Here is a 21,224-nt window from a genome sequence, read left to right on the forward strand (position 1 = left end):
AACCTATCTCCATTGAACCTAGAAGTGAATGTTTAGTGTATTTTACAGGCACAGTCAACTAAAGTAATATTGACAAAAATGGTTATTGCTCGGTAAATTAATTTATGTCCTGAAGAATGCTACTTAGTTAAACACAAGCCAAAAGTCGGCATTAAGGTTAATATTGTGAAAACAGAATACCAGTTGCACACTAAAAATAGTTTTTTGTTACGACTGTAAATAACACACTATTAGTGCTTCCAAAGCAAAGTAATCAGCACATGGTCGGTGGATGAATGTTGGGTATGCCCAATCTAATTGGATAGACAGTGTTCTGATAACATTGAAAATGTACTTAAATAAAAAAAAACATATAATTCTTCTTTACAAAAAGGACACATTATATCTCTGAAGAGCGCGGCAAATGCCCAGAATTCGGTGAATGTATTACATTTGGAGTGTAAAATACATCTTTACACAAATATGATGTGGGGTAGCTAAGAATTTTAGGTTTAATGAAACAGTCTGAAATAAAATTCCATTCAGAAAAAAGGGTTAGTATAGCAAAATAGCTTATTGGACTAATATGTCCACTGCAGCAGTCTGTTTTACCACATGGTCACAATTTTGTATTGTAGCAGGTCTGCTCAGCCTTTCATCCTTCTGATGGTTATAAAGTAAATACTACTGAGTTGAGCATGTATTAAAAAACTGCTATTTGCCATTAGCACCAAGAACCCCTCTGAAGGTGAACATGCATTGTTATGTTTCCTTAAGTGTCATCTTGTAATGTAGTTGTGTTGGGAACGAGTCAGTTAGATGACTTGGGATGAGACTGACTGCCCCAACTCTGTCACTCCTTCATACGCAAAACTGACATATGACTGAATCTGCCTCAGACCCAGTCAACCATTCGAAGTGATACTGACTTGCGTGACTGTGCCCACCACTCCACTATTAGTCAGTCACTGGTCTCTATATGTGACTGAGTCTGCATTTTCAGAGGTAATTATGTTACGGTATTCAGCTTTACCCAGCCCTACTGGCCTTTTACGGGCATACGACTATTGCTTACCTTTGTGTGCCATCCTGACAGTGGCAATGGTGATGCGATAGACTCGGCTCCGAGTCGCCTGGCTATTGATTGGATATTCGACAGTGACCACAGTTCTACCGTATCAGGTGTTGACAAACTTGGCCATTCCTGACTTTTTATCCAGTAGCACTATACCTTCTGGGATTTGTAGTTTTCCTATGTTATATAGTGAGTGCGCGCCTCCAAGTCTCTCCATGTGAAGTACTGTTTGATGACAAGCTATACTGGCTGCTGACCTGAGGTTTCTACGGAGATGTGAGTGACCGCTCCACATCTCTTCAGGCCATGTGATTGGCAACAGCAACTTGGCAAGTATTATGTAAGTAAGGGCACGGGCTACCGTATTCTATTAAAATGAAACCTTGCGTTTTAGTCATGGAACCATGACTCCTTCTCAGCACATGAAAAATAAATGCATTCAGAAGAGATCAGTGACAGGCTTACATCATTTGAAAACGATGACAGAGAAAGTATCCCTGATAATTCTTTTACTGAACACTTAGGTTGAGCAAACAAGGTCAACCCAAGTAAGCTATCCATAAATTGCAATCGACACTGCAAGTAGAGTGCCGGTTAGTGGGGTTATTTTCACGATTCAGTTTCTCAATTTATTATACATTATCTGCAGCTAGATCTTTAGAAGAAAAAAAGGCCAAGGATTTGATTAAAAAAAAAACACCATGCCTAAAATATTGTGAGTCATCTGAGAGTTCTGCACCTTATAAAGGACTTCCGCCTTCAAAGTTATTCCTCTGTTTAATCATGGAGCTTCTCGCGACTCTCAGAATATTTATACCATACCATAGGGTTCTTAGTAGCAGTAACATAACCTCCGGGACCTTGTCGAGTAAGGTTAATCCTCGCCTGACAGCTTGTGTTTCACTCTCATAACGGTGCACATAGCACTGTAGCTTTCTCCTGTCAAAAACCAACCAACCATAGTAGGTAAAACGAAACCTCTCAGAAGTGGGTGATGCATACAAAATGTGACACCGAAGCAGCTCTAAGCTGACGTGCATGTTAATTAGAGTGTATTCCAAGGAAAACACAGCAGTGTACCAATATTACTCAATTTTACCCTCTTAAAATGTATTTTGCATTTGTTAAGCCTCTTAAGTAGTGGATTACCAACATACTATCCGAACTGCAGATGTCTCCATTCTTTTCTGCATTGAGAACTACTTTTGCTCAAGAAAAATAGTCCTGAGCTACTAACAAATTTAACAGAAGTACAATAGTGACCACATCCGTTAACAATAAACTAGTGACCGCACACACATTTCAGGTGGGTTTACCAGAAGAAATGTAAGGAAAAGTGTTGTCAATATGAAATTCCCCCACAAGACCAATGAAGATTAAGCCAAAGCAGCACACTCACAGGACATAACCACTACATTGTCTCCCCAACTCAGTTTGAATTACCATTCAGTTATAATCTTTAAATATGTTTTGGGATTGCAACCATTTTCTCTTTATCATTATGTTAGATGATTAAAAGAAACATATTTTACGATTATACCCCTCTCATTTTGGGCAAATAAACTGAATTTCTTTTAGGAAAGAAATATAATTTTTGCCTTCAAAAAAGTTTACATTTTAATTGACAGATTTTACAATCCTGTGCCATGGATGCTTGCCATAGTGCTAAGGATGTCTCTTCAATGCCAGTACTGCTCACCGGATTCCCAAAGGCCCCACTGTGCCACTGCTGGATATACCACAATGGCAAGCATAGTCACAATACTTTTGCAATGACCATTATTTTACTGGGGTTAGGGGGTGCAGGAGGCAAAATGTGCCTAGTCTTGCTTACAATAAGTCAATGATGGCTACAGTAGTGCGCAACTGGACCAAGAATGCCTAAAATTGGTCAAGGATGACAACTTTTATACGAGAGCGCCTACTATGCTTGGAATTGACACAGTTGTGCTAGAGATGAACCCTGTATGGTGGGTAGCCAGATATCCTTTTTTGGTTCTTGACACAGGACATAGTTTTCAAGGAGCAAAAGTGTTTATCAGAAGGACACAGTACCAAAACACATATAGTTTGCAAACACATACATACACACAAAAAAGATCTATGCACACTGAGGCCTGGAAGCGGCCTGTGGAGCTAGCCCCTGCCCTCCTCAGCTACTGGACCGATCATGCACTCAGCTCGCACACTTTCTCTCTGGCACCTGCCGGCCAGTACTTGGGTGAGTCCACTCTGGTTTCTCTTCTGGTTACTGTGGGCACTCCTCTTTCTTGGCCTATTGCTCTCCCACATATTGTGACTGATAGAATTGGACTTACATGTCCAAACTTGGGACTTTGCTAGATTCATAATGGGTACAGATGGCCTCTCTACAGCCTCCATAGTCCAACACAGTGTGTGTTTGTGTGTTGGCATGAGGCCTTGCCGCTGTTCTGATAGACTTTAACTCTAAAGGGTCTTGAGATGAGCAGTGCTGTCTTCTTCACTGTGAATAAACCTTCTGATTGAAGTACCGGCTGAGCTTCTGTCTGGTGAGCTGCTTCAAGGTTGTTGGCAATTCTTTCATTGGAGACCTATAATGCAGAGCAAGTGAGAGTGTGTTGTAATCATATTACACTACAGGCAAAGTAATACAACATTTAGAATAATACCAAGGAGCAAGGCTGATGGCTTATTTTGAGGAGGAAAGTTCAGGGAGTAAAGGCGTGGAGTCTATACTGTAACCAGAGAAATTCAAACGTATGAGATATTCTGTAGGATGGTGAGCGTTTTAAAGATTGTGTTTATTGTGGAGTGACAGTAAAAGAGACAGATGGCTAGCTGACAAAATACAGCAAGGCTTAGGAAATCTTTATTTTTTTTTGTCTGTAATGTGGTGGTGCTTCTCCATTTCGCCGCTTCGGAGCACCTAGGCAGAAAGACAAGAGGAGAGTGAAGGCAGTGAACACATTGAAAGCAATGACCAGTGTAATGTGATTTGACCCATGATAAGTGAGTGACTGCTTGAACAGCAAGTACTGTAAAGACAATAGGGATAAGTCTTGTCCTGCCTCTTGGAGTTTTCTGGATATCGCAAAGTGAGCTTCCTCTCTTGTTATTTTGTTGTGGTTCTGGCAGGTGTGGATGACATGCACTGGGAGCCACCTTCGGAGGCTGAGATGAAGGTAATCCAGGCAAGGCGGGAGCGGCAGGACAAGATCAGCAAACTGATGGGTGACTATCTGCTGAAGGGATACCGCATGCTGGGGGACTGCTGTCCTGACTGTGGGGTAAGTGTGTTACAGTGAAGTGGGAGAGGGAAGCTGCAGAAACCAATAGGAATTATGAATCCTTTCTTTATTCAGAGGTGGAGCTTAGAATGGGGGCGTGACATAAAGTCAGTTGACAAATATAATGTTCATTCAAAGGATTATGGGTAACTTGTTTTGATTCTGATATTGTGACTTTTTCAGGACTGTGAAGCAAAATGCAAACACCTTGTGTTTTTTTTCAATATGTTTCCTCTTTAACCACAGAATGCAGACATTTGTAAGTAGCAAATAGTCTTATCGAATAAACAATATTCTAGAGATGATGTTCAAAGAGCTACAGGTTCACATGGCAGGCCTGCTCAACCCGGGGAAACAGACTAGTTTACTCTTAAAGTTAGTTTTGGCTCCGGGTTTGGGGATGATGTGCACCATGGTTAAAAACCATTAGCAAAGTTGATAGGTCCCAAAGGCGAGGCTTGTTGGCTTTGCCAGTGCTTTTAATGAGAGTATTCAGAAAAAAAGAAAAATGTGTTAATTCAAATATAAACCAACATGCTAAAATCTCTATGAATTCAGATTTGTATTTAAGGCATGAGCTGGATAATTCAGACAAATTAAAAAAAAAAAAGTTTAGTGGCCACTTTTTAGGTTGAGCATTTGAGACCTCTTGTATATACTTTACAATATAATTATTAGGTCGAGCATTCAAGACCTAATGTATATACTTTAGTATATACTTCTTTGTGTATGTATTTTATGGGCTCTGGAGATCAGCCCTAGGACTTGTCTGCTTCCGCTTAGGGACTTTTTTTCTGTTCAACTGCCTCTGTTAAAAAGTCTTGATTAAAAACGACCAAAAAAGGTCAGTAAAATACCAGAATTGCTTTCTGCTGGGGGACTTTCTTTTTAAAAAAAATTCTGGCAACTGCCTCTATTTAACATTCTTGATAGAAAAGGATCAGCAGAAGTCAGTCAATTACCAGATTCACTTTAGAATTCTCTAGATTCCAGACCATAGAAATTGTCTTCTACGAGCACCCGTAAACAATAATATTTTTTTCAAATCTTGCATTTTCAGTGATTTGGCCACCGAAGGCCCTGATTTTATATTGAAAACAGAGCTTTGGACTATACCATTTCCTGAAGAAAGGCAATATTTTTCTCCATGTGTTCCCAAACATAGCGTGTCCAACACACCCTTTGATGAAGCAGCATAAGGCCTCTTTAAGGGTATGATCTGGGAAAGAAAAGCTGAGTGATCACAGATGCAAGTAGTCCAGAATCTCTAAAGGAGACTCGGATTTCTTTTACATCAAGGTCACTTAGAGAAGCAAAACATTCAGTAGTGAAAAAAAACCTAGCACGCATCATGGGTCCTAATTAACCTAAAATGGAGAAGGATAGGGATCTGTGAGTAGTGTTGAATGACTACATTAGTAAAAGTGCAAAGAAGGAAGTGGTTGGTCAAATTAACACTGTACATATATAAATCTGAGAATGTTTTAGGAGAGATTGTGCTCAAATGAGTAACAACAACATTTGACTCGCAACAGATAACATTTTTAGAGTTATGCTAAGTAATAGATCAAAACATACATTTTCATCAACATACCATCTAGGAAGGAATGGTCTCCTACCGAGATTTAATAGGAATCTTAAAGGAACAGTTCAGTTGGCCTCAGAGTAAGGGAGAACTAGATGGATAAACTCAAAGACGTGGAGATGGTGTATAGCACAGCAAAGGATGAAACAAATGTATTCCTACCTTTTCGAACTGATGAGAGATACAACAGCAATTCCAAATATATGACCGCCTAATCGAAGGGGTCTGAAATGGTGTTTTGGATGAGAGAGAATGTTAAAAGAGGAGTCGTGTAGTAGCATGGAAGGTGCGAGATTTTATCCCCTTCAAAAAAAATTTTCCGCTCAAATGGTTCAAAAGTTATTAAAAACGCATCAGCACTTGTTGCCGCAAAGTGGAACGCCTTTTTCAAAGGCTGACTGGTCACCTTTCTGTTGCTTATTTCTATATTTGGGTATTACAGTGGTATGGTACTAATGAGGTGCACCCAAAGCCCGGACAGTGTTAACAAGTGTAAAAAGTACAATATAATGAAGTAATACTATGAAAAAATATTTTGCATTATGCTTCATAATTTGGCATTATTTGCCGCATAATTTACTCAACGTGCCACATAATTTGGCCCTCTCTGCCGCATAATTCCAGTGGCCCTGGATGTAGTGTACATGGATTATGGAAGCGAACACAGAAAGAATTATGACATAGGTGAAATGGTGGCTAAAACTTCCCCGATGACTGAGGAGGGCTAGCAAGACAGCAAAGTGATGAGAGAAGTCTTAAGGGATAGGATGGAGAGAAGGTGCTTGAAGAACAGGGTTGGAAAATGTTATGGGAGAGGTACAGTGGAGTGAGGAAGTTTCGTTAAGCACTGCGGTTGATGGGAATGTGGCAGCAGGTACCACACAGAAGCAACAGAAGTCAAGGCACCTGGTGAGTTTTAATAGTTTGTGTTATATTAAATGCTTGCAAATGTATGCATGTGCACCATATCAATATTTTGCACGCAAATGGGAGGGAGTGTATTGTAATCAAATAGTGTGAGTTTGTAGCTTCTTTCTCCTGTGGTTAGTGCAAGAGGTCTTGGCATAACAGGATACCAACATGAAAGGAAAATCCGTAGTTATATTTAGTTACTTAAGAAGCACAAACGTATTCCTCTTTCATGGATGGGCAATTGTTGGAACGAATAAACAAACTGTGCCTCTGTGCGCGTAGAAGAGAGCATATGGTGCTTCAAATGTCTTCAAGATACATACCAAAGCTATCCTGGCAAACAAGAGCTTCTCTGTGTTGTATTTCTTTCTCCATTGCAATACCCAGCCGCAGATTCGGCAAGCATGTGAACTACACCAGCTGAACAAATGGCAGATGTGTGCTTTCTTTGATGGATGAACTCTGTGATAGTCTGTATGTCTATTCTTTAGTGCTCTGATAAGACCACTCCTGGGTGTAGTTTGCGGAGTTTTGCTACGCGGAACTCCGCGAAGATAAAAAAAACCCTGCGAAGTTCCACGAGTGTCGGAGTGCAGTGCGAACTGCAGTTTGTGCTGGTATTTCTGCCGCTTGGGTAGAAATTCTACCCCAGCGGCAGCTTGCGCTCGCAAACTTACTGTTCGCACTCGCAAACTTACTGTTCGTGCTCGCAAACTTACTGTTCGCGATCGCCAGTGCATGAAAAACTCCGCTGCACATTGCAAAGTTTTCTACTCTCTGCGATTTCCGCGGAGTGCAGAAAACTCTGCAAATTCCGCGAACGACGCGAAGTTCACCTTCCAGGCCTAGATAAAACAGTGAATGCCTCCTCAGAAGTCAAAATTGATAAATGGCAGATATTTCTGTAATTTTGCCTAGATGTGGACTATTGTTATTGGCAGAGTTAAAAGGCTATATAAGGTAAAGACCATGTTTCTTTAGAAAAGGTTTCACGTAGTGGCTACGGAAAAGCATAGTTCTTACTTGTCTGCCAGAGAGTTACACAGTTCTGGGAGGGCGGGTAGGCTATGAGAAAGTGCATTCGAATAAAGATTTTTATTATGATACTGAATTAACATGGTATAGGCCAGCTACCATTAAATAAGTGAAAAATACCAACGACTAAATGTATTATCTCCTTCTGAAAAGACTGACCAATATTGGTACGATGTACATGATTAGCTACAACTTTCTCACCCCATTGTTCCCTACATGGAGTGCCGTCCCCAGTCTTAGCTGGAGACTGTGCCCAGTAGTTCAAAAATAGTCCTGAGAGAGTATGTTGGCACAGAGAAGGAAAATGTTACTTACCTGTAACAATCCGTTTGCAAATTGTTTTGTTGTAGATATTTAGTATTGGGTTCTGAATAATCCAAAAGTAGTAATCTGAAAAATGATAGTAGAGCCCAAAGATGCGTGGTGCTTGGCAATATTGTTACAGGAGTTTGATGGTGAGGGCTAGAGATGCCCCCCCAGTTCGTGTTCTCCAGGATCCCCAAGTTGCAGAACAAATCATGCAGGTAGGATCAAAGAAGATACCTTTGATCAGTTTGGCATAAGTGCTGCTGCTAGAGTTTACAACCATGCAGCCACAGTGAACCTGCACATCTTTGTATTGCTTCAGTCGTAGGGGGGTCTCCCTTTGGGATCGTGCATACCACAGTTCGGAGCAGGTGGGTAGGTTACCTGGCTGGCCTTACCTACCATGTCTATTTCCCACACATTTTCAGAGCAAACACCATGATTATCTGCTGCCCCCACTGTCTGTATTTCCTAGTCTAGTGAGACAGCAGTAGTTTCTCTCAACTGAAAGATTGGCGGACTTGATGTACCCATCCAGACCTCTGAGCTTGTCACCTGTCGCATACCTTCAGCATACTTGCCTGGTTCTCATGTGCCCTGAAGCAAAAAAACTCAAAAAGGTTGGGAAACTTGCTTTGGGGAACTTAAGGTAGGGTGCACGCTCTTTGAGCCATGCCAGGGACATTCCTATCACAACACCCACCCTTTATCTACAGAACATAGATTTATGTACAGAATATAGATCCATTTTAAATAGTTAATGTGGAGTCCAGGGTGCATTAAGAATTAATATACATTTTGTTTGTTGGAACATTGTCGATATTTTGTGTCTGAAAGAGAACCTGAGAACCTCCGTCCACCCAGTCTTTTTCCCATCAGTCAATAATCTGAAGCCCATAAAGCGTGACTATTTTAGTTTCATAGCTTCGAAAAAAATATCCGCCTCAGAGGCTCTTAAGAGTTTTCAAAACCCAGATCCTGAATGACCATTTCTTGGAATGTGTCAATGCTCATTAATTATTACTGGGTTATTGGAGTCAAATGTAATTTAGAAGTAACACTCTTGTACGTACACATTAGTGAAAATATATGTTAGAAGGGCGTATTTACATTGTCGCTGATAGAAAGTGACTGTCATTTGACAGTTCAGTCTAACCAGAATGGTACCTGCCTCTCACTGTAAGGGATACCAAAGGGGATGATGGACGGAGTGCTTGAGCAAATCAAACACTCACCCCCAGTCAACTGATCTGGGTTAAATCCATCATCATTCTTTAGCCCACTCCACCACCCCAGTTCAGACATAGCCATATCAAATCAGTCTGACCCTGTACCTCATGGGAACAGTCCAGCCCGAACTGCCAAGCCATGTCTTCCCTGGACCGGAAACAAGCACCCTGGGACCGGTTTTGGATTCATAATCCTCAGTAGCCAGACCATCTTGAATCCAGTGGTAGAGTGAGCGAGGGACCCACGTCTGGGCATACCCTACCCAACTCAGAGTGAACAAAGCGATACCAAAGGGGATGATGGACGGAGTGCTTGGGCAAATCAAACACTCACCCCCATTCAACTGATCTGGGTTAAATCCATCATCATTCTTTAGCCCACTCCACCACCCCAGTTCAGACATGGCCATATGCAAATCAGTCTGACCCTGTGCCTCATGGGAACAGTCCAGCCCGAACTGCCAAGCCATGTCTTCCCTGGACTGGAAACAAGCATCCTGGGACTGGTTTCGGATTCATAATCCTCATCAGCCAGACTATCGTGAATCCAGTGGTAGAGTGAGCAAGGGACCCACGTCTTTGCCACTGGATTCAAGCAAGCCTGGCTGAAGACGGCTGAAATGCCAGAAACCGGTTCTAGGAAGCTTGATTCCGGTCCAGGGAAGGCATGGCTTGGCAGTTCTGGCTGGACTGTTCCATTGGCACAGGGTCAGACTGATTTGCATATGGCCATGTCGGATCTGGGGTGGCAGAGTGGGCTAAGGAACGGTGATGGATTAAATCCAGATCTGTTGACTGGGTGTGAGTGTTTGATTGGTTCAGATGCTCCGTCCATCACCACCCCCTTTTGTACCGCTTCTCTCTGCAAGGGGCAGGACAGGAGCTTTAAAGACCGGATTGAATCCTGCTACTTCTCTTTGTGTCAGTCTTTAATTTACTGTGATAGTGCCTTTCCTACAGTTTTGATTTATTATCCTATTTAACGTTCATTTACAATCATATGTACCGATTGCAGTGTCTCACCACTGATTGCTCTCTTACTGCTTGTTAGTTTTTCTGTTCACAGCATTATCTATCTATAGATGTTTTCTAGTTGATTGATAGTATGTCCCTCAAAGACAACATGCTTGATGTTGCTACTTGTTAAAGGGAAGAGCCCGATAATTTGTGTTAATGTCTGGGTGCTGATCAATTTGAAGGGGTGTGGGTACAAAGGAAGCATTATAATTGAGGGGAAAGATTAGTGGTGTTAGCAGAGAGGTTTCACTACACTTTTTGCTTCTGTGTCCTTTTGCCGGCTTTACTCCTTGCCCTTTCTCTTGACAGACTATCTTGCTCCAGGATAAGCAGCGGAAGCTGTATTGTGTGGCGTGCCAGGAGCTCGACTCAGACGTGGACAAAGATAACCCAGGTATGTCAACCATAAAAAGCATGATTCCTGTGCAGCTTCACCCCATGCCATTGAAAAACCAGCCTTTTTTCAGCTGCTAGAGGGCATTATGTCATGCGATACATCTTCAGCTAGTCCTCACTTTTTAGCTAGAGTAAGTTGAATTTTGCAATTTAGAGCCTGTACTTACGTTGAATAATAACAAAAGAAAAGTCCCAGATTGCAATATGCATTTGGTTTAAACAAAGCCCAAACTGGCTGATGGTGTCAAATATGTCATAATAATGTACCTTTCACTTGGCATTGTGGTATCCATACCTCAATTTAGGACGATAGGACCTCTCCTGCTCCTCTTATTAATTTCTGGTCTGCTGAGTTGAGGGAGGCCAGTGTGGCTTGCCTGAAGGTGCACATCTCTAACTGATTCCAGAGAGGGCGCAGCCATCGTCAACGTAGGCTTAAGGTAGATTTACAGAGGCATATAATATGTACCAAGTCCTCATTCGAGAGGCCGCATAGTCGACAAGTTTCTACCCTCTCCCATGGCATGTCGTGCGGGTTCGAGGGTAGGCTCCCTAAGGAATATTTCAGGTATTGCCTTTTATCGTACAGTTTAGACCTTGTGGTACCCCGAACAGGTCAATTGTTTCCCTGAGATAATCTCTCACTGGTGAGCGTGATCTTTTAGTTATTTCTCTGACGCAAGAGAGTTTATGGTATTCTGCTTTGCTGGTTTAAGCCTGTCGCAAGTGATGGCAAAAACTGCTTGCCTGGCAAAAGACTGTTTTGTTAGCCCGAACTCCGGCCTGATCTGGGCTGGTAAAGCGTAACAGGGTAGCTGGAAAATTTGCCTTTACATTTTTGCAATCGTAATGTCCAGAGTTTGTGAGTCTCTGCCCCGTTAGCCCCGCTTCCATGGGCCAGAGTGGAAATCACTTTTGCCGTGGTGATTTCTAAAATGGTTGTTAAAGGAGTGACCATTTAAATTGAACATGACCGTTAGCCCTGCTGCCAGCGCCATCCCTTTTCTTTCGATTTCTTCCTTGTTTAAATGAGCCAATGTTGTCATATAAGAGGCCAAGATATTTGTATTCTCTTGTTTCATCGTCCTTGTTACAATCGATCAAGAAGCCAACTGGCCTTTGCTTTGGGTCTGCTTCTGGAGAGAATCATGATTTTTGCCTTTTTGTTGTTTATTTTCAATCCATTCGTCGAAGAATATACTTGGGTGGCCCACGGAACCCTGATAGGCTAAGTAGCAGCAGCTCATTGGCGTACAGATGATTTGATAGTTGTATTGACCCACATTTTGGAGCGTATGAATTCATAGCAGACAAGGCTAGGGGAAGATCTGCCAGGAATAGGTTAAATATTGTTGGGGCCAGTACACACCCCTGTTTGAGTCTGCTAGTTTTTGAAATGGCCTTTGATAAGTTGTCCCAGCTCCCCAGCTTGATTCTGACCCAAGTGTTCGATTATAGATTTTCAAGTGCTCTATAAAGGGCCGGGGGGAGGAGCCAATTAATTTAGTTTCCTTGAGATCTTGTTCCAGTTTACAAAGTCAAAGGCAGCTTGGTAGTCGATGTTGCAGCGATAGGAGGTTTTACAGTTTTCGAGGAGTCGCAGGTGAGTGACAAAGCCATCATGTTTGTCGAGGTTCCAGTTTGTCTTGTGAAACCTGTTTGATTAAATGGGATTATTGAATTTGAGGTAGCCCTTTAAAGGAGGTGCTCCCGTAGGATCCTGGTGTGGTATTTTACCTCATTATCAATTAGGGCTTTCCGCCTGTAGTTCACTGGCTCAAGTTTGTTACCTCCTTTAAAAATAGGAAAGATGATGGTGCCTTTCCGTGAGGATAGGATCATTGCTCCCTTTAGGGTGTGGTTAAAAAGTAGAGCCATTGCTTCAGCCCATTTTGTCAGGTTAGTCTTGTCAATAGCCTGGGGGAGGCGTTTGGGCTTGGAGTTCTAGTAATTCTTCCCTTTAATATCTGCTGGTTTATATTGTTGGCAACAATAGTAAGCATACTGTCTGGGACCAATGGTGGCGTGACTGCTAGTCCATTTCACTTAGGCAGGTCGACTCATAAGGCTTGTACTGTTTTGCTTGTGCCGATATGTAAGTGGAAATGGGCAAGTAAGCGCGCGTCCCAAGTTTCTTGTAAGATGCTGTATTCCAGCTGAAGCTGTGAAGTATTTTTTTTCATATCAAATTTCATAACAAATTGTATCTTTATGACAAAATGGCCCAAAGGGCTACATACAATTATCGTGTCACATGTTAACTAACCAATCATAACCCAATGCCTGATTCCTTGTATTCTGATAAATCAGTCCCCAGGTAGCGTTGAAGTCCATGAAGAACAATCATAGACATCATACATTTTAGGATTGTAAGTTTGGAGAGTTAATAACATTCAAAATCGATGCATGATCTTCTAGCGCTAGTCCGCTGGATTCCGCCCATCTCCTCCGTATTTTTGTGTGTTTCTGTTGTCATCCCATGCCTGAAAGACTGGTAATTGTCGCCCCATGCAAAAGTCCATCCCCTTTTTCCATGCCCTTACTGTCGGAGGTTTATCCAACTTCCATAATCTTGCAATATCCCTTTTGGCGTGAGTAAGACCCACCCATAGTAAGTGGCACTTGTATCTATTGCCTCCGATGTCACCCGCGAGCTGTGAAGAATTTTTAGGGGCATTTAACATTTTCCAGATCATGTTAGAGTTGAGGGGCTTGATATTCCAGAAAAGTTTGTCCCAGAAGGTTTCTATATTATGCCTCTTGATGACCCATATTGCCCGTTTGAATTCCTGTTTAGTGGCCCTCAGGTTGACAATGTGAATTGTGTTGAATGGGGCCCGACAGACTGCTTGAAGGGCCTTACTAACCTTTCTGTTTAATTGTTTCAAGGGGCCGACCTTGTGTAATTTTTGACTATTCAGTGGAATAGGTACTGATCGGGTCTTTACTGGGTTTACTCTTGTGGCGAGCTGTTTGGAAAAAAAGTCTGTGAAAGACTCCCAGTTTTCTGTAACTGAGGTCCTTAGTTGTCAGGTGTTTTGTAGTTGGAATTCAGTTTATTGTGCCTAAGTTCCTATTTTTGCTGAGGACCATTTGACTCCCATTGTCAGAAGAATATGCGGAATCTTCAGGTTCTGTTGTGTATGTATTTTTAGCCTGGTCAAAGGTGAGTTCCAACTCCTGGGGAGGTGATTGCTTTCCGGTCTTAAACCCATTTTAAAGGAGAAGACTGAGTGTTGTGGGGGGGAGGGATGCCAGGGTGTAGTCTATTAAAGATTTTCCGTTGGCAGAATGAAACGAGAGAGCTGGGGGAATATCCCTATTGAGGCGGCCATTAGGGACCCGTAGACCTAAGTGCTTTAGTTTATCGAGCAAGTTTAGGCCCTTAGAATCCCTCCTCCCAAGATCCATTTGTGCCTGTTTTAGTAATTTCCCATTGGGGTTCCTGGGCCTTTATGATTTCATTTCTTATGGGTTGACCTTGCAATTTCAAGTTGAAATTGGCCAGAATCCGTTGTTTGTCTGGTCAATTTGCTCTGAGACCTGGGTGGGAGTAAAGTTTCCTCTCTTGTATTTTCGTGGTCCATCTCTATCATTTATGAAGCCAGCATCTCGGCTCACTCTTCTTGCGTTAAATTACAGAATTCTGTTTCCGCGTCCATGGCAGTCATTGCCTGTGGTGGGCATATTTGGCTGCTGTCATTCCTTTCTTTGCTTATTTACCCTTGTGAACTCTCCTCGCCTTCCAGATGGATAGTATCGAGGGTCGGGTTCAGAAGGCCGCTTCCTAATACTGAGCCCCTCGGTGCTGCATGGCGAATGAGTCACAGATTGCAGGTTTCCAGGTCAAGTTTTTCAGGTTGCTTGCTATCAATGTTTCTGCATGGATCGGGGCTCCTTCCACTGGTACACGCTGAGCTGCTTGAGCTATTTTTGTGAGAGCTCTGCTCCAGCTTGGGGCTTTGGGTGCTCCCCCTGCTGCTTCGTCTGTGCAGTTTTTACTCCTCAGTTCTCCCCCAAGCATTCTTCTCAGCCCCTATGATCCAACTATACATCCCATATCAATTGGTATTGATGTGGGCGCTCTTGTGCCTTGTAGACTGTGCGCTCGGCTGCAGCACAAATGTCCATTCCCCGTCCACTCAACAACATTGGGTGTATCTGTTGCAATCCATTACCTAGTAATGTCCCTTTTTGCCAATTAGCAACCCATGGCCAACAAACGGCAGGCTCCCACTACCTCAATCCCCTTTTTCAACTATACCCACAATACCATGTTTTGGGTCAGGGCATACAGGGTAACCCACTATTTCCGCTCAAGCTAGCATAAATGTTGGACCAATATTGGGCGTTCTTCAGATGTGCCCACATTATATGGCAGAAACCCAAACAATCCTCATTGCAATGCGCCCATGAGGAGTCCCTTCTCCTCCTTGTGTGTCAAAGCTTGAAAGGGTCTCGGTAAGTCTTGTGAAACATCTTGAATTGCATTATGGCCAAACATCTGACCGACATTTTGGCTTCCCCCTCAGCTGTCTTCATCAATTGGGCCAACATCTCTCTACCATTTGGCACGTAGCTATAGATGTGATTCTGCAGAGTTGATCACTAGTGATGTATGTATGAGGACATGCCTTTTGATGTCAGTGGTTCCATCACAGTCTGGTTGAATTCAGGGACTGCAGACAGGAGATGGTTATATTGGTGAAGTGTATGCCTAAGTTGCAAATAGCAAAGGGATTGGGAACGCTGAAGCATGTATTCCTGCGCTAGCAAAGCGAATGGTTTAATGTGTATCCTTTCCCACGCCTCTCCTACTATAGAGATGTCAAATCGGTTCCAGGGTCCAAACCCCTTCAGATTCGAAACCTCTAGCATTAAACTGCGCCACCACAAGGGAGTTTCCTGAGTTATTCTTTTGAATCTGTTGATGTGCTTCAGTGCCCTGTGCCAACAAATTAGTGGGATCCTGATGGGTTCTGGGATGCTCTTGGGGACAGACAAGCCATTACATAACTGAAGCTAAATTCCAGGTCTGTAGCAGGTCCTACTCTAGCTGGAATGTCATGTCCTGAGTGTCACCATAGATCCAGTCATTAATGACCAACAACTGTGACGCCCAGTATTAGCCGCAGAGGTCCGGTACCCTAAGCCCCTATTATGTGGCGCCTGGATGCATTTGGCCAGTGATACCTGAGCTTGAAAGCCAGTCCACAGGAACTTGCTAAGTATAGTGTAAATATCTGTAATAAGGTGTTCTGTAGCATGTATGGGAAATGTTTAAGTATGTATAAAACCCTCTGCAATATTATCATCTAAAAGAGGCCTCCATGCCCCATGACTGAGAGGGACAGGTTTTCCTAGGCCGAGACCTCACCCCTAGTATGTGCAAGGTGTGAACCAATATTGAGGTTCCAGCAGAACTGTGGATGTTTGGTCATGCGACCCTCAGAAATAGCTAGTGGTGCCCTGGATCCCACAAGCATGTCGGTACCAGAAAATATGGATGTTGTCCAATGAGTGGAATATACTGTATCTTGAAATGATTAATGTGAAAGCCGGACGCATTACCGTATGTCTGGAGCATTTTCAAGAGCTGCATCATAAAACATTCAGGCTTTTGCAGGCAGACCAGGAGAACATCTGCATATAAAGAGACACAATCTTAGTGTCTGACTGACATTTAATTACCCACAGACCCTCCTCTCGTCCACTCCACCAGTGGCTCGATCACTAGCGCAAAAAGGAGAGCGGAAAAGGGGGGCTGAAGTGTACCTTTCTCAATCTGAAATGGCTGAGATAGCACTCTATTCACCTTCAGTCATGCCCAAGATGCCTGATATAATGTGTGTACGTGACGCAAGCAAAAGCCAAAGTACATTCTTTGTAAGATCTGAAACACCAAAGGCAGACAAACTGAATAAAATGCCTTCTCGAAATCTATTAAGACCAAGGCTGCCGGCCCGTTCAACTCAGCTGCCCCCGCCGTCACCATCTGATGTCGCCTAATACAGTGTCAGGTTCCCCAATTAAACATAAAGCTGTTTTGATCATAGTGGATAAAAGACCCTATCACCCTTGCTAGCCGCATACCCAGAATTTTAGCCATAATCTTGGCTTCCAGATTACTCAAGGAAATAGGGCTGTAAGAAGAGCATCTCGTCTGGTCCTTCCCGTGTTTAGGGTTGACCACAATAGTAGATCCAGTGAGGTCAGCCGATAACTGCCCTCTCTCCACTGCTTCTCCAGATAGGGCTAGGAGGTGAGTGGCCAATATAGAAGATTTACTTTTTGTTTAGGATATGTTTTATTTATTTATTTATTCAAAGTTTTATATAGCGCGAACAAGATCCTTACAGATATCAGAGCGCTTCACAGAGACAGGGGTAGGGGCAGCAGGAATGAACAGAGATAATGGGAGCAGTATAATAATCACTAACATAGTAGGATAACAGTAACGTACAGAAAACATATCAATATACAATCAGGTAAACAAGTAATATAAGACGGCACAAGTCATTGATCCCACTACAGAAGGGTTCAGGTAAACCTTGGATGTGTGGATGGCTTATACCAATTTCTTAGGATAGAGAGAGCACTGGGTGGGGGCATCGGGAGGGTGATTCAATAAACCAGAGTGTATCATATATTGGTCGGTAGTAAGAGAGTAGCGTAGTAGTGTCACCATCAAGTAGGAGTATAGTGCCAGAGGACAAGGTGATCAGTGATACAAAGCGATGCAGAGTCTCAGATCCAGCATCTATAAAGTTCAGGAGATCTTGGCCAGAAGGATGGTTTTCACCTCTTTCTTGAAGAGTGCAGTGGAGGAGATAAGCCTGGTTTCAGGAGGGAGCGCATTCCAGATCCTGGGTGCCATCCCTGAGAAGGAGCGCTTGTATGTTTTTTCTTTCCGGAATCTACGAGGTTTCAGGAGTAGATTTTTTGTACTTCTATTGGATCTCGAACCTCCTGATATAAACAACTTTTGAGCGAGGTAGTTGGGTGCATTGTGGTGCACGGCCGAGTGTGTCATAACTGCAATTTTTAGCTGTATTCTGGCTTCAAAAGGCAGCCATTTTAGAGACTTTAAGTCTGGGGATATATGCGAATGTTTTCTTGAGCCAGTAATGAGTCTCGCGGCAGCGTTCAGGGAGGCTCTTAGGGGTGCTGTTGTGGATAGCGGGAGTCCGCTGAGGGCCACAATTCCGTAGTCTATGCGAGGGATGACTAAAGCTTGTACAGCAGTTTGGAAGTCTTTGGCAGGGAGGAAGGGTTTAAGTTTCCTCAGTGTGTTGATTTGGAAATTAGCTCCTTTTGTGGCTTTGCTAACGTGCTGTTGCATGTTGAGCTTGGCGTCGAGTGTGATGCCTAGGGATTTCGCAGAATCCACGATGGTAGGTTGGACATTGAGTGCTGTTAGGTTATTGAGCCAGGTTTGGGTGGTGGAAATTTTCGCCGGGGGTGAGATGAGTAGGAACTCAGTTTTCAGCGCATTTAGTTTGAGGTGATTATCGGCTTTAAGATTCATTCGAGGTCTGGCCTAGATATAGCTTGAACTGCTCCCCCAAATATCATAAATATATATATATACACACACATATACATAGACCGTTTCAGTCAGCTTCATCGTCTATTGGTTTGTACAAGTGTCATTCGCATTTTGATTCCACTTATCACCACAGCATACTGCATGGGGATGTGGGTCAGCTCAGTTCAGACATTGGCTGTCTTCACCGAGAGCGATGGCATTTTGCCTTTGCACATCCACTTTAAAAGTAGTTCTCTTCAGTGCCAGGTGTGGAAGTCTAATTGTATTGTATCGTACACTTATATAGCGCAAACTGTCACCCTACGGGTATCCTGGCGCTTAAAAAACCTAGTCAGATGGAACCAGCAGAAACGGGACTGATTATGGGGGGAACAGTAATCTCAGATCTTAGGAAAAAGCCAGGTCTTCAAGCTCTTTCTAAAACACATCAGAGAGTTGGCTTGCCTGATGTTCTGGGGTAGCTCATTCCAAAGGCGTGATGCTACTGTGCCGAAAGCCCTACCTCCCATCCTGGATTTCTTAAATCTGGTAGTTTCACCAGATTTACACTGGACGAGCGACTAATCTCAACTTTCATATTGTTGTGTTTTTTTCAGTCTCACCTTTAGTCTGCAGCTTGTTTATTTTTTTATTACGTTTAAACTTTTACATGAGCGTGTCAAAAAAAAATGAATGAAAACATTGCAGGCTTGCTAAGATTAGACCTTTTGACTTTACAAATACTCTTTTAAACTTAATTTCATGGATAGAGTTCTGTTTTAAGTAGTAACATTGGGCAGCAGTCGGACTTCTTCATTTACGCATTGTTGAAGGGATGTGGACTGTGACATGTTTGGCTGTGTGATGGGTAGATCGATCTCAAGGTATGCATTTATCTTTTAGTGGGTGGGAAGCGAGCCAGGAGGTGCTTAAAGCAGTGTGCACATGTTGGGTCTGCCTAGTGAGTAAACCGATAGATGGGTGCATGATTGACTGAATGCAAGCATGCGATGTCTGGGTGTGCTTAGTGTGAAAAAGTTTGAATGTATTATGTAAAGTAACAGTAGTTAGGTTAGTGCCTGTCTAAGGGATGGATGTAAGGCAGGCAACTACAGATTTTGGGCTGCAGTTGCAGCCACTCAAGAAGAGGTTGATGTGTTGGGTGATCTGTTTAAGAAACGTGCCTGTCACAGGCCCACAGAGGATGAGGGGACTGAACTGCCTGAAGGCTAATTCTCTGGAGCTCCTCTGTCTTAACATATCACTAGCGCCTTCTTTGTAGCAGACAAGATGACCAAAGGGTGTTGTCTCTGTATCAGGGAACCAGCTGTGTTAATAAAGACATTGAGCATGGCACACATTTTTTGGTGACGGTCTTTGTTTTGGAGGTAATGATCACTCATGAGCTATGTATTCCAAGTAAAAGCAATGTATTGTCTGGTGAAACTTGATATTAGCCATTGGAACGACTTTGGCTAACTTCTGTAGGTTGCATCCTACATACCTCAGCATTACCCCTGAACTTTGATAATCAGTGTCCCTGCTCCTGCACAAGTTGACACCACGCGTTGTCGCTAGAAGTCTCCATCCTAGGGTGATGGAGGATCAGAATGGTTCCTAGCGTGACCGCACTGTAGAATGCCAAGTCCAGTAGTGATGTCAGCATTGAGTCATGTTCATGGAGGAATGCCATGGAATTTGTCATGGCCCGCCTGGCTCCTGGAGTATGCTGCAGTCAGTCCTCCGCAGTAAAGGTCCAAATTAAAATGTCAATAAAAATGTTTTCTCGTGTAGCCAGTTATACTTTCTAGTTGGCTTGGCAGGCTTCCTTCCCCCTGCCCACATGAGATGATTGTGGATGTGTAAGGTAGTTCTCTTGGATTCTGGTTGTCTGATCCTGGGAAATACAATTAGAGGCTTGATGAAGTTGTTGTTTTCTCTTAGTAACTTTCTCACTGTTGTCTTCCTTTCTTGTACAGCTTTGAATGCGCAAGCTGCCCTCTCCCAAGTGCGTGAGCGTCAGTTGGCTTCCAGCGCAGCTGAGAACAGGCCCGATGAGGACCCTGCTCTTGAACCCTTGCTGCCTGCCCAGTTGCCACCTGTACCACGGCCAGAGCACTGCGAGGGAGCCGCCTCTGGACTGCGAGCTGCTGCAGCCCTGCCCCGGCCTGTTGTTACTCTACCAACAGTGCCCACTCCTATCGCTCCCCAGATCCCATCTCCACCAAAGAGGCCTTCTGAGGTGGTGCTAGCATCTGCAGAGGATGCAGTACTGCAGAAGATCGGTTGGGCTGCACAGGAGCTGCGGCAGTCTGGCTCTGTAGAGTTCAGTATGCAGTTGTGTGAGCTGCTCCGTGCTTGTGCAGAGTCACTGAAAAGCATCAAGGATCTGCAGCAATAAGTATGTGTCAAGATCCCACAGAGGCTGGGTGCCAACCTAGAACTTCTAACACTGCCCTATTGACCACTGGTTCACACATGTGCATCAGAGGGCATTCAAGGGAAAAGGACAGTCGGTTGGAAAGGAAATGTCCCCCTTTGACGATAAATGTTTACCACTTGCATCTGTTCTCTCTCTCGTGACTGTACGATAAGGTTATCGTTAAAAAGCGAACACAAAGATGTCCTTTGTGTTCTGGTCAGACTACAGCTCGATGACCCAATAAAACCGCTTCTTGACGTGTACATCAGTTGTCTTGAGACCTTCTGTAAGGAGTCCTGCCTGTCTACAATAGATCAATCCTTGGGGTGTCATGTCACATGGTTTCCTGGTCGCATCTCCTTGAAAACACACAAATTAAGACTAGGGCTCTATCGTTGAAACTAGCAATACCACTTAAACTACAATCAGCTGCTACCAACAAGCTATCATTCCATCTAGTGGTATGAGGGA

General features: G+C 43.4%; 1 protein-coding gene across 1 annotated transcript in view; it reads left to right on the forward strand.

The window, feature by feature from the left end:
- ZNRD2 (zinc ribbon domain containing 2) overlaps nt 1-21,016 on the forward strand; it is a 44,185-nt gene extending 23,169 nt beyond the window's left edge. The window contains exons 2-4 of the mRNA XM_078660719.1: nt 4,172-4,323; nt 10,717-10,801; nt 20,311-21,016. Coding sequence (XP_078516845.1) covers nt 4,172-4,323; nt 10,717-10,801; nt 20,311-20,732 — 659 coding nt within the window. The 3' untranslated portion in view covers nt 20,733-21,016. The remainder of the gene's footprint in view (nt 1-4,171; nt 4,324-10,716; nt 10,802-20,310) is intronic.
- The last annotated feature ends 208 nt before the right edge of the window (nt 21,017-21,224 follow it).

This window comes from Lissotriton helveticus, chromosome 9 (genome assembly GCF_964261635.1).
Source record: "Lissotriton helveticus chromosome 9, aLisHel1.1, whole genome shotgun sequence".
In the NCBI taxonomy this organism is placed as follows: domain Eukaryota; kingdom Metazoa; phylum Chordata; class Amphibia; order Caudata; family Salamandridae; genus Lissotriton; species Lissotriton helveticus.